This window comes from Punica granatum, chromosome 1 (assembly GCF_007655135.1).
Source record: "Punica granatum isolate Tunisia-2019 chromosome 1, ASM765513v2, whole genome shotgun sequence".
Taxonomy (NCBI): domain Eukaryota; kingdom Viridiplantae; phylum Streptophyta; class Magnoliopsida; order Myrtales; family Lythraceae; genus Punica; species Punica granatum.
The window spans coordinates 3,934,519-3,947,203 of NC_045127.1; the positions used below are offsets into that span (position 1 = coordinate 3,934,519).

The 12,685-nt window shown below is 37.2% G+C and overlaps 1 protein-coding gene across 2 annotated transcripts; it reads right to left on the reverse strand.

The window, feature by feature from the left end:
- Nucleotides 1-8,121: 8,121 nt before the first annotated feature.
- On the reverse strand, nucleotides 8,122-9,245 carry LOC116190482 (antifungal protein ginkbilobin-like protein). Of its 2 annotated transcripts, XM_031520166.1 has the most exons (3): nucleotides 9,071-9,245; nucleotides 8,833-8,959; nucleotides 8,122-8,578 (listed from the first exon to the last, which is right to left on the reverse strand). In XM_031520166.1, exons 1-3 carry the CDS (start codon nucleotides 9,216-9,218, stop codon nucleotides 8,542-8,544), a joined length of 312 nt encoding a protein of 103 aa, XP_031376026.1. In that variant the 5' UTR covers nucleotides 9,219-9,245; the 3' UTR covers nucleotides 8,122-8,541. The 2 variants fall into 2 exon arrangements, with proteins under 2 accessions (XP_031376026.1, XP_031376025.1); XM_031520165.1 differs by having other exon boundaries at nucleotides 8,833-9,245.
- Nucleotides 9,246-12,685: the final 3,440 nt, after the last annotated feature.

Genomic DNA, 12,685 nt, shown 5'->3' on the forward strand with positions numbered 1-12,685 from the left:
TACCCACGGCATGCCTTTTCTTCTTTCTTTCTCCGGTACCTTTAAGTCTCTTTTCAGTTAGAAATTGATGCTTTTAAAGTTTAGATATGGAAGGGGAAACCTCGTCGGTCCAATATGATGTTTATTGAGATTTGCTCCGAGTTTTGTTCGTTTCATTTCAAATGTTTTCTGTATATGTTGTTGGTCGACTCAACACAGTCGGCAGGCTTTGGATAAGAAGACAAACTCTTGGTGAAGATATCCGCAAGTTGACACGATATCTTCAAGTTGTTAGGTGATGGAACCTAAAAACACATATATACCCACCAAAAAAACACACACACACACACATATGCCCGATTATATTGCTTTAGTTTTTCCATTGTGAGACTACTTCTCCATTAGCTCTCAACACCCGCCATCATGCACGTGGCAACGTGTGATCAATTTCACTGGCAAGTGACATACAAATGTCACGTGCTCTTAAACTCTCGTCCTCAAAACTGGCCTCTTGCGAGCTTCCAACTCTTCCATTATTGGGTGAAAGAGGACCAACACGAGGCACCCTTTTGGCCCGCTCTCGACTCTTGTCATGGCATGGTGTGAGTCTACACATGTGCACACGGATGTGTAACCTCTCTACTACCCGGAGAATAATATAAGTCAAAGAAGATTTTTGAGGAATAATTATCCTTGCTCGACTCAACACAGTTGGCAGGCTTTGATACATAAATAATCATAGTCAAGATTCCAAGGGCTACTAGAAGAATTAATTCAATATTCTTAAGCATAAAGAAACTCAAAATATTCCAAACAATGATACGTCGAAATATTTTCGATATAGAAATTATGAGAAGGGTGTATGAGTCTGCTACATTTTAGTTCAATCGGCCAGATTTCATTTTTGGTGAACTTTATGTTCGTTTAAAGGGCTTTTCGCTTGCTGTTTCTGTCGGGAACTTGGTTGCTGGTTCTCATTCTCCTAATCACCGGCATACATTCCAATGGCTCCATGACCAGAGGAGAATCTAAATCTGTAGCCCGCAGTAAAATCAGTTACCATTATATAGCTAAAGCCATCTCGAGGGAATGCAGGTGAGTATTGAGAATTACCGAAGCGTTGATTTGGTCCTTGTTCATGAGATATTTCCAGTGAATGTCCAAAATAATAAGAGAAGCACTTCAGGTCGATCTCATGGACGATTCATTGGTTGAGAGAGTTGGGGTGAGCTGCCGTAGTCTTTTTCCCTTATTATGAATCTGATATATACACTTCAATTTGATCATATATCTATACTACTCAATGTGAAAGAAAAAAAAAACCTTTATAAAGGTAAATAACAAGATAGACCGACTGCTCTTATTTCATGAGAATTTCTTCCACGAAATCATCGAGACTTGATTACCGCTCTGCCTGGGCTCGAGCTCAGTACAAAGTACATACAGAGGATGTGCCTTCTATTTGGAGAACATCATCTGGTGATGTCATTCTCTTACTGGCGATCGTTCGAGCATAAGTTTCAATCAACAAACTCATAAATCTCGTAGCTTAATCTACAAGCAGGGTAATGAACTTGAGCCCCTATACTTTTTTCAGAACAGTGATATAGTAACTCTTCTAAGGTGTCGTCTAGGCAAATGTAGCACGCATCCTTTGGAAGTTCTCCATTGCATGCTGCATGCCCGTAAACAATATGGTCGGATGCTTGAGGCTGCTCGTAATAATTGAATCCAACTTCTGGGTAACATTTATTAATTGCTTGAGGACATAGTCCCGATTCTTACCCCACTGCTTATCTGAAAATTGCTGTCCATTGCAGATTATGGACAGCAGTGTGGTATCCGGTCTTCTTGCAGGTGAACATCTAGCACGGTTAAAGATACAGATCAATCCAATTACGATTGCTGCATCTCTTACAAGAATATCCATAGCAAACCCTTCTTAATTTCTTCCTCAGGTGTCCTTTAGTCTCTTTGAGGTAGAAATTAATGCTTTGAAGTTTATTTATGGAACGGGAACCACGTCGGTCCAATATGATGTTTATAGAGATTTGCTTCGAGTTTTGTTTGTTTCATGTCAAGCTTTATCCTTGGATTTTCTGTCAAGTATTCGGCAGTTGAATACACACAAAGAGATTTGCCTAACTGCGAATCAAAACAATGAGCTTATCCCGCTCTGCTCGTTCTGCACGTTGCAGCCAATTATTACTATAATTAATCAATGTGCAAGGATCATGTACAGATTCTGTGCATCTGTTTACTCGATTAAGGGATATATCTTGCAGCTTATTGTAAAATATATAAGCCGGACTAGAACACCTCAGGCGGTACTTCTCACGGATAAGCATATCATTATCTTCCATGGATTATGCGATGGAAAAGTCAGTGCACTCTGCGGTGCAAGATCTGTTTTCTTGTTGAGAGTCCCCGAAGGTTTGAAATGCAGCTTGCCGTTGTCGACAGTGAAATGCATCAATTTCTCTTATGTTATCGCTTTGTTTTTCAGAACTTGATTTATACTCTTCACGAATGATTTTCTAAGCCTGAAAGGCCAGAAAAAAGGTTACTACTTTGTTTTTAAGGTTTAAAAATGGCCTTTTAATTCTCTACTTGAGGAATGAAAAATCAACCATAAAGGCTACATGTCCCAAGCGTCGACTCCATCCCGATTTGTATTCGTGTCCCAAGTGTCGGATCCAACGTCCGCAGGTAGCAAATTTAATAATTATCAATATGAATACATGCATCTTCATTAGATATTCATTCAACTCGTATAACTATTTAGTCGTATAAAAGGTCCGCGTGCAATGCACGTACCCTTCTCACTAGCAAAAGTCACATACACTTTATTAACTTCATATAGTTAATGTGCGCGTGCGCTTACACGAATTGATACATCGAGACTTGATTATGCCACTCTGTCTGGGCTCAAGCTCAATACATAGTACATACAGAGGATGGAGAACATCATCAGGTGATGTCATTCTCTTATTGGTCGTTCAAGCTTAAGCTTCAATCAACAAACTCATAAATCTCGTACCTTATTCTGCAATCCTGGAGATGAGCTTGAGCTCCTATGGATTTTTTGGAACACCGAAGATGTATATGTTCAAAAGCGCTGTCTAGGCAACTATGGCACTCATCCTTTGAAAGTTCTCCATTGCATGCTGCATGCCCGTAAACAATATGGTCGGATGCTTGAGACCGCACATAATAATTGAAGCCGACTTCTGGGGTAACTTTTACTAATTGCTTGAGGACATAGCCCCTATTCTTACCCCAGTGCTTATTTGGAAAGAGTTGTCCATTGCAGATGCTGGACAGGTATGTAATATCTGGTCTTGTTGCAAGTGAATATCTAGCACGGCTCAAGATACAGAGTAATCCGATTATAATTGCTGCAGGTCTTAGAAGAATACCCATGGCACGCCTTTTCTTCTTTCTTTCTCCGGTACCTTTAAGTCTCTTTTCTGTTAGAAACTGATGCTTTTAAAGTTTAGATATGGAAGGGGCAACCACGTTGGTCCAATATGATGTTTATTGAGATCTGCTCCGAGTTTTGTTTGTTTCATTTCAAATGTTTTCTGTATATGTTGTTGGTCGACTCAACACAGTCGGCAGGCTTTGGATAAGAAGACAAACTCTTGGTGAAGATATCCGCAAGTTGACACGATCTTAAGTTGTAGGTGATGAAACCTAAAAACACATATATACCCACCGAAAAAAAACACACACACACACACATATATGCCCGATTATATTGCTTTAGTTTTTCCGGTGTGAGACTACTTCTCCATTAGCTCTCAACACCCGCCATCATGCACGTGGCAACGTGTGGTCAATTTCACTGGCAAATGACATACAAATCTCACGTGCCCTTAAACTCTCTTGTCCTCAAAATTGGCCTCAAGCGAGCTTCCAGCTCTTCCGTTATTGGGCGAGAGGGGACTAACACGAGGCGCACTTTTGGTCTGCTCTCGACTCTTGTCATGGCATGGTGTGAGTCTACACATATGCACGCGGATATGTAACCCCCTCTGATACCAAGAGAATGATATAAGTCAAAGAAGAATTTTGAGGAATAATTATCCTTGCTCGACTCAACACAGTTGGCAGGCTTTGATACATAAATAATCATAGTCAAGATTCCAAGGGCTACTAGAAGAATTAATTCAATATTCTTAAGCATAAAGAAACTCAAAATATTCCAAACAATAATACGTATAAATATTTTCGATATAGAAATTATGAGAATTATTCAGGAATATCCATTGAATGCTAAGATTACACATTGAATTTCTGGTAGTAGATCCATAATCAAAAAAGTGTTTGTGATTGTTCCAGAAGAAATGAAACAAAAGATAGGGTAGAGCTAGGACAGTTATTGTATGAGGTCTACCCACTGCTAGATGCAGAGGCGCATAATAGATCGATATGAACATCATGAGCTGTCCCGCAATAAAACCCGTTGTTGCTGATACCTTCTTCTTTCGCCCATTCTCGGATTTGATTCGAGTTGGATGCCGATTTCCTAGGTATTCGAAGAATCAATAGGAGATTCAATGTCGTAGTTCTAATATTCTGCGAAATCAACGGATCTGTGACAGGTTCCTCGCGCGGACGCTGCGTCAATGTGCCTTCTATTTGGAGAACATCATATGGTGATGTCATTCTCTTAATGGCGATCGTTCGAGCATAAGTTTCAATCAACAAACTCATAAATCTCGTAGCCTAATCTACAATCAGTGTAATGAACTTGAGCCCCTATGCTTTTTTCAGAACAGTGATATAGTAACTCTTCTAAGGTGTCGTCTAGGCAAATGTTGCATACACCCTTTGGAAGTTCTCCATTGCATGCTGCATGCCCGTAAACAATATGGTCGGATGCTTGAGGCCGCTCGTAATAATTGAATCCAATTTCTGGGTAACATTTATTAATTGCTTGAGGACATAGTCCCGATTCTTACCCCACTGCTTATCTGAAAATTGCTGTCCATTGCAGATTATGGACAGCAGTGTGGTATCCAGTCTTCTTGCAGGTAAACATTGAGCACGGTTAAAGATACAGAGTAATCCGATTACGATTGCTGCAGCTCTTGCAAGAATGTCCATAGCAAACCCTTCTTCTTAATTTCTTCATCGGGTACCTTTTAGTCTCTTTGAGGTTCAAGTATTCGGTAGTTGAATACATACAAAGCAGTTGGCCTAACTGCGAATCACAACAATGAGCTTAACCTGCTCTGCTCATTCCGCACGTTGCAGCCAATTATTACTATAATTAATCAATGTGCATGGATCATGTACAGATTCTGTGAATCTGTTTACTCGATTAAGAGATATATCTTGCAGCTTATTGTAAAATATATAAGCCGGACTAGAACACCTCAGGCGGTACTTCTCACGGATAAGCATATCATTATCTTCCATGGATTATGCGATGGAAAAGTCAGTGCACTCTGCGGTGCAAGATCTGTTTTCTTGTTGAGAGTCCCCGAAGGTTTGAAATGCAGCTTGCTGTCGTCGACAGTGAAACGCATCAATTTCTCTTATGCTATAGCTTTTTTTTGCAGAACTTGATTTATACGCTTCATGAATGATTTTCTAAGCATGAAAGGCCTGAAAAAGTATTACTAATTTGTTTTTAAGGTTTAAAAATGGCCTTTTAGTCCACTACTTGAGGAATGAAAAATCAGCCATGAAGGGTACATGTCAAGAAATTCTGAAAAACAGAGTGATAGCAGTAGTCTAGATGGTCCTACGAATTTTGTCCCTGCTGAATTTATGCTTTCAGGAGCAGTTCGAGAATACTGCTTATCAGGTTCCCAAATGCTCGTGGAGATTGTTGTTGCCAATGAGATCGCTCCGCTTAGTTTCTGAAATTACCGGTTTATACTCCCGAATATCTTATGATTGTGTGTGGGGAACAGGGAGCAGAACTACGTGGTTCTTGTAGCCACTCTTCCTGTAAATGACCATGGAGAAACGCATGTTTTTGACATCCAACTGTTGAATATCTCAAGAGTTAAGAGCGAACAAAGGAAAGAATGAGACGAATACTCGAAGGCTTAACAACCGAGCTAAAAGTCTCACGGTAATCAATACCCGACTACAGCCCCGAAACCCCTGAGCCACCAACCGAGCTTTGTATCAGTCAATGGTGCTGTCAGCCCCAAGATAATAATATTATTATCAATATTATCACCATCATCACCATCATCATCATCAAATGTTTATGTAACCTTCACTTTATGAGATAATTGCTAGGGACGAAAATCATAGATATTATACATATATTACATAAAAAATTATGATTCTGAAAATATAAATATTAAAAAATTTCAAAATTTTAAATCAAAACTTCATTACAAGAAGTCATTTTAATTTTCAGAAAATTTTTTGAAAAATTGTTTAATATGATTCAATTTTAACTTCTCAATACTAGGTAAAATAGTTTTGCTTTTAAGTTACAGTTTAATTAAGAAATAATTTTAAAAATAAGATTTAACAAGTACCATTGCAAATTAAAGATAGAGAAATTTCTTCGAAATGACTAAGAATAGGTCTCGCGCAACGCGCGTGCTGATAGGCCAGTTGATCCTAATTTCCCTCCCCCACTAACCCACTCTCTCCCTTCCCAACATTTCTCCTGACTTCATCGTCCATCACCCCATCTATATTTTTAATTAATTTTTAAACTAATATTTCTTATATTAAATATTTTTATCAATTTCATCTTATATATTTCCACTCTTTTTGGTAATAATTAATTTGAAAATGTATTAACGTGATGAATTTTGTAAAAATATTCTGATTTAATAATTAATTCGAAATCAAATTTTTATTTTTATTTTCACTATTAGAACATATTTGCTTTACTATTATTTATTAGAGATTGTACCCACAAAATTAATATAAAAATATTTATTGTGCATATTTCGGGTCCATTTACAAAGACTCGAGATTTAGCCACGCACGCCGTCGTAAAGTCTGAATTTATGAACGTGAGAGATGTAAAAGTGAACAACTCAACTAATGATTAAAAAGTGCAAACTTTAGGCAAGCTGAGTACCAATCTCGGGTGACCGAGGGAAGCCCGGCCATAATAGAACTGCCTATCTCCTTGATTTGGAGACCAATTTGATATTTAGGGGGCGTAGTATCAGGTACCTTAGTCTCAGCGGACTATATCGGCCTTAGGTTCCTCAAACATTAAATAGGTTGTGGCGACTCCATCCCGATTAGTATTCGTGTCCCAAGTGCCAGATCCAATGTCCGCAGGTAGCAAATTTAATAATTACCAATATGAATACATGCGTCTTCATTAGATATTCTTTCAACTCGTATAACTATTTAGACGTATAAAAGGTCACCGTGCAATGATCGTACCCTTCTCACTAGCAAAAGTCACATACCCTTTATTAACTTCATATAGTTAACACGCACGTGCACTGGCAAGGCCTGTCGAATCCCCCAAAATAATATCGGTTTCCCCAAAACTTGTAGTAAGAAAAGGATGAGAGCCGAGTCGAAATCCCAAAGGAGGCTAAAAGATTCTCTAAACCAATGAGCTTGCAAAGTAACGATAGGGGAATTTTGATAATTAAGAAACTAAATTGCAACAAAAACAATTTAAAAGTGCAAGGGAGATTGAGTAATCAATAATCGAGAGACATATGACTTGAGTTCAAAAACCACCTAGCGTTTGGTTGATCATAGAAGCATCAGAATGTAAATTTCAGCAGCTAAGATTCGATTCCCGCGACCACAATGAATCAACTAGCATCTAAATTCTAACTAGTCAAAATACCGTCTAACTAGTAAGTTCATCAACTAGTTAACAAGGTATCAACCGATTCCCTAATTAACTAAGCGACAGCTTTAAGCGCAAGGATGCCTTAACCCGAGCGATTAATCGATTCATCAATTAATTGACTCGTCCTATTATTCTCTAACCAATTAGGGCAGTAACTACTGTTTGTTCCTAATTAGTCTTGCTTCAAATCGATTTCTACTAACACCATAGTAGTCGTCGATAAGCTAATTTACAAATATCCTATTCACAACCATGAGAGAATACTTGTAACGATGACATCCAAGAATAAATAAGTGTTGAAATCGAAATATTAAAACCTGCTCCTCACAACCAAACCGTGAGGTTTCCGTTCTCATGTCAAACGAAACGAATTAGCCACGCATGGCTATACAAGAATCCATGAAAACTGATGATCGTTGGAGGAACACTCCGCAGCCTCCAGCCTCCTCTCCAAGTTTCTCTCCACAGAAAAACTAAACTTCTAGAAGACCCTAAACCTAGATGATCCATAGGTTTTTATATCTCCCTCAAAAATAGGAAACAAATAATGGACATATCTTAAAAGATTTTCTAAAAAACTCCCATTGTAACTGAAAGGGAATCCTAAGATTTGCAAATAAATCGAGAATTGATTCTAAACTCCCCCTCGAATCGGTTGTGCACGTGGTGCACCACTAACCAGAAGTCCTTGTATCCTTGCAAGTTCCATCTTGATACTTCAATGGTCTCCAATTCATTCCGAACATGCATCAAATTGCCTTCAATTCTTTTCTTGCACAAGTTTTCCTAGAAATCGTCATCCAATCATCAGATACCATGAAAACAACATAAAACCGAGTCTAAATTTTACCCATTTCATGGACAAATCCTCTCTTATCATGCACATACGCAAATCGATACATCGAGACTTGATTATGCCGCTCTGGGCTCAAGCTCAATACAAAGTACATACAGAGGATGGAGAACATCAGTAGGTGATGTCATTCTCTTATTGGTCGTTCGAGCTTAACCTTCAATCAACGAACTCATAAATCTCGTACCTTAATCTACAATCCCGGAGATGAACTTGAGCTCCTATGGATTTTTGAGAACACTGATTACGTATCTGGTCAACAGAGAAGTCTAGGCAAGCCTGGCAATATTGCTTTGAACGTTCTCCATTGCATGCTGCATGCCCGTAAACAATATGGTCGGATGCTTGAGACCGCACATAATAATTGAAGCCGACTTCTGGGGTAACTTTCACTAATTGCTTGAGGACATAGGCCCGATTCTTACCCCACTGCTCATCTGAAAATTGTTGTCCATTGCAGATGCAGGACAGGAGTGTTTCATCCAGCCTTCTTGCAGGGGCACATCTAGCACCGTTAAAGATACACCAGAGTAATCCGATTATGATTGCTGCAGCTCTCACAAGCATACCCATGGCAAGGCAACCCCGCCCTTCTTTCTTTCTCCGGCACCTTTTAGTCTCTTTTGCGGTAGAAATATGACATATATTATATATATATATATATGAGAGGAGGGAGGCGGTGGGTCCAATGTCATGTTTATAGAGATAGGCTCCAACTTTTGTTTGTTTAATTTCAAGCTTAATTCTACTTATCAAAAAAAAATTCAAGCTTTATCCTTGGATTTTCTGTCAATTGTTCGGCAACTGATTACCAATTTGTTTTTAAGGTTTAAAAATGTGAAAAAAATTATATGCCAACCCAGCGAGGAAATGGGCAATGTGCTGATGGGTAATCTCGCTGATGCTAGAGAAGAATTGAAGTTTTTAAGTGGGAATGGATTCCTAGACAAGTGTTATCTGTATATGTTTGTTTGTTGATAATAATAAAAGACAAGAGATATAGAACTTACTAGTACTAGGATGCAACCTGCTCAACGCCACACGGGACAAAAAGATATTTCATCAATCTTTTGATTTCTCATATTAGTTTATATAGTAACGAATAATTATAGTTGAAACTTATAATAAAAACTACATATATGTTGCTTATACAAAAAGGAAAAAAAACAATTATATGTAAAGATTATGAACTCGAAGTTGCTATATATGATATCAATTTTCTAAAAAATAATACTAATTGATACGTCATGTGATATAAAATCTATTTTCTACTCACTAGTCTTAATTTGAATTTTAAATATTTCTAATTAGAATCCCGTAATCGGAATATAATAGGTCGTAAGTGGCCTTGCTAACTTTAATGTTATGTTTGGTTTTGCCCCAAAAAAAAAATTTTGAGGGAAAGAGAGGGAAGGGGAGGGATGCACTTTCCCTTGTTTGTATAGGCTAATTTTAGAAAATGGGAAGAAGATGAAAGGAAACATAATCCTTTCGTTTGCCTTTTCTTATTAAGGTCTTAATTCTCCCAATTTGGGAGGATTTGGAAGGAAAGGAAACAACTAAAACATTATAAACTTGAAAAGATTACTGTTACTTATTAGAGATTCTACCTACAAAATTAATATAAAAATATTTATTGTGCATATTTTGGGTCCATTTACAAAGACTCGAGATTTAGTCACGCACGCTGTCGAAAAGGAACAGGAGAGATGTGAACTCAACCAATGATTAAAAAGTGCAAACTTTAGGCGAGCTGAGTACCAATCTCGGGTGACCGAGGGAAGCTCGCCCATAATAGAACAGCCCATCTCTTTGATTTTGAGACCAATTTGATATTTATTTTTTTTCAAATCTAGGGGGCATAGTATCAGGTACCTTAGTCTTAGCGGACTAACCGGCCTTAGGTTCCTCAAACATTAAATAAGTTGTGGCGACTCCATCCCAATTAGTATTCGTGTCCCAAGTGTTGGATCCAACGTCCGCACGTAGCAAATTTAATAATTATCAATATGAATACATGCGTCTTCATTACATACTCATTCAACTCGTATAACTATTTAGTTGTATAAAAGGTCCGCATGCAATGCACGTACCCTTCTCACTAGCAAAGTCGCATACCCTTTATTAACTTCATATAGTTAACGTGCACGTGCGCATATGCGAATCGATACATCGAGGCTTGATTGTGCCACTCGGTCTGGGCTCAAGCTCAATACAAATTACATACACAGAATGGAGAACATCATCAGGTAGGTGATGTCATTCTCTTATTGGTCGTTCGAGCTTAAAATTCAATCAACAAACTCATAAATCTCGTACCTTAATCTACAATCCTTGAGATGAGCTTGAGCTCCTATGGATTTTTGAGAACAGTAATCAAATATCTGGTCAAAAGTGAACTCTAGGCAAATGCGGCAGTCATGCTTTGAAAGTTCTCCATTGCAGGCTGCATGCCCGTAAACAATATGGTCGGATGCTTGAGACCGCACATAATAATTGAAGCCGACTTCTGGGGTAACGTCTGTTAATTGGTTGATGACATAGGCCCGATTCTTACTCCACTGCTTATTTGAAAATAGTTGTCCGTTGCAGACGTGGGACAGGGGAGTAAGATCCGGTTTTCTTGCAGGTGCACATCTAGCAAAGATACAGAGTAATCCGATTATGATTGCTGCAGCTCTCACAAGCATACCCATGGCAATGCAACCCCACCTTCTTTCTTTCTCCGGCACCTTTTAGTCTCTTTTGCGGTAGAAATATGACCTACATACATATATATATATATATATGGGAGGAGGAAGGCGGTGGGTCCAATGTCATGTTTATAGAGATATGCTCCAACTTGTGTTTGTTTAATGTAATTTCAAGCTTTATCCTACTTATCAAAAAAAAATCAAGCTTTATCCTTGGATTTTCTGTCAATTGTTCGGCAATTGATTACCAATTTGTTTTTAAGGTTTAAAAATGCGAAAAAAAAATTATATGCCAACCCGTCGAGGAAATGGTTAATGTGCTGATGGGTAATCTTGTTGATGCTAGAGAAGAATTGAAGGTTTTAAGTAGGAATGGATTCCTAAACAAGTGTTATCTGTATATGCTTGTTTGTTGATAATAATAAAAGACGAGAGATATAGAACTTACTAGTACTAGGATGCAACCCGCGCAACATCACACGGGACGAAAAGATATTTCATCAATCTTTTGATTTCTCATATTAGTTTATATAATAACGAATAATTATAGTTGAAATTTATAATAAAAACTACTTATATGTTGCTTATACAAAAAGAGGAAAAAAAACTTATATGTAAAGATTATGAACTCGAAGTTGCCATATATGGTAAAAATATTCTAAAAAATAATAATTAATTGATACGTCATGTGATATAAAAGCTATTTTCTACTCTCTAGTCTCAATTTGAATTTTAAATATTGGGTTAATTGCACCGGTGGTCCAAAAAGTTTCATAAATATCTCGGGTTGGTCCAAAATGTTTTTTTAGTAACTTGTTGGTACAAAAAGTTTCAAAACCGTTTCAATGTAGTGCATTCCGTCAATTGTCCATGACGCCGTTAATATTTTGCTAACATAGCGCGTCCTATGTGTCACTTTTCTTTCGTGGAACCAATCATAGTGCGCCACGTCATTTAAGATGACATAAAATCTGAAAAAGTCCAATAAAAATATAGAAAATACAAAAAAATACAAAAAAAGTAAAAATAATAAAAAATTATTTTTAAAACTTTTAAAAACTTTTAAAAACTTTTAAAAACAATTTTAAACTTTTAATTTTAAAATTTAAAATAATTTTAATCATTTTAAATTTAAAATTTAAAATTATTTTAAAAACTTTTAAAATAATAAAAAAATATTTTTAAAATTTTCAAAACTTAGAAATTTTAAAAATAATTTTTTTTTTTTCTATATTTTTTTTTGTATTTTTTATTATTTTCTGTATTTTTATTGGACTTTTTCAAATTTTATGTTTTTTTAAATGACGTGGCACACTATGATTGATTCCATGTAATAAAAGTGACACA

Coding starts and splice junctions, on each gene's coding strand:
- LOC116190482 (XM_031520165.1), bottom strand. CDS start 9,218: ATGGGTATGCTTGTGAGAGCTGCAGCAATCATAATCGGATTACTCTGG. Junction 8,579..8,832: donor CTCCGGGATTGTAGATTAAG/GTACGAGATTTA, acceptor GACGATTTCTAG/GAAAACTTGTGCAAGAAAAG.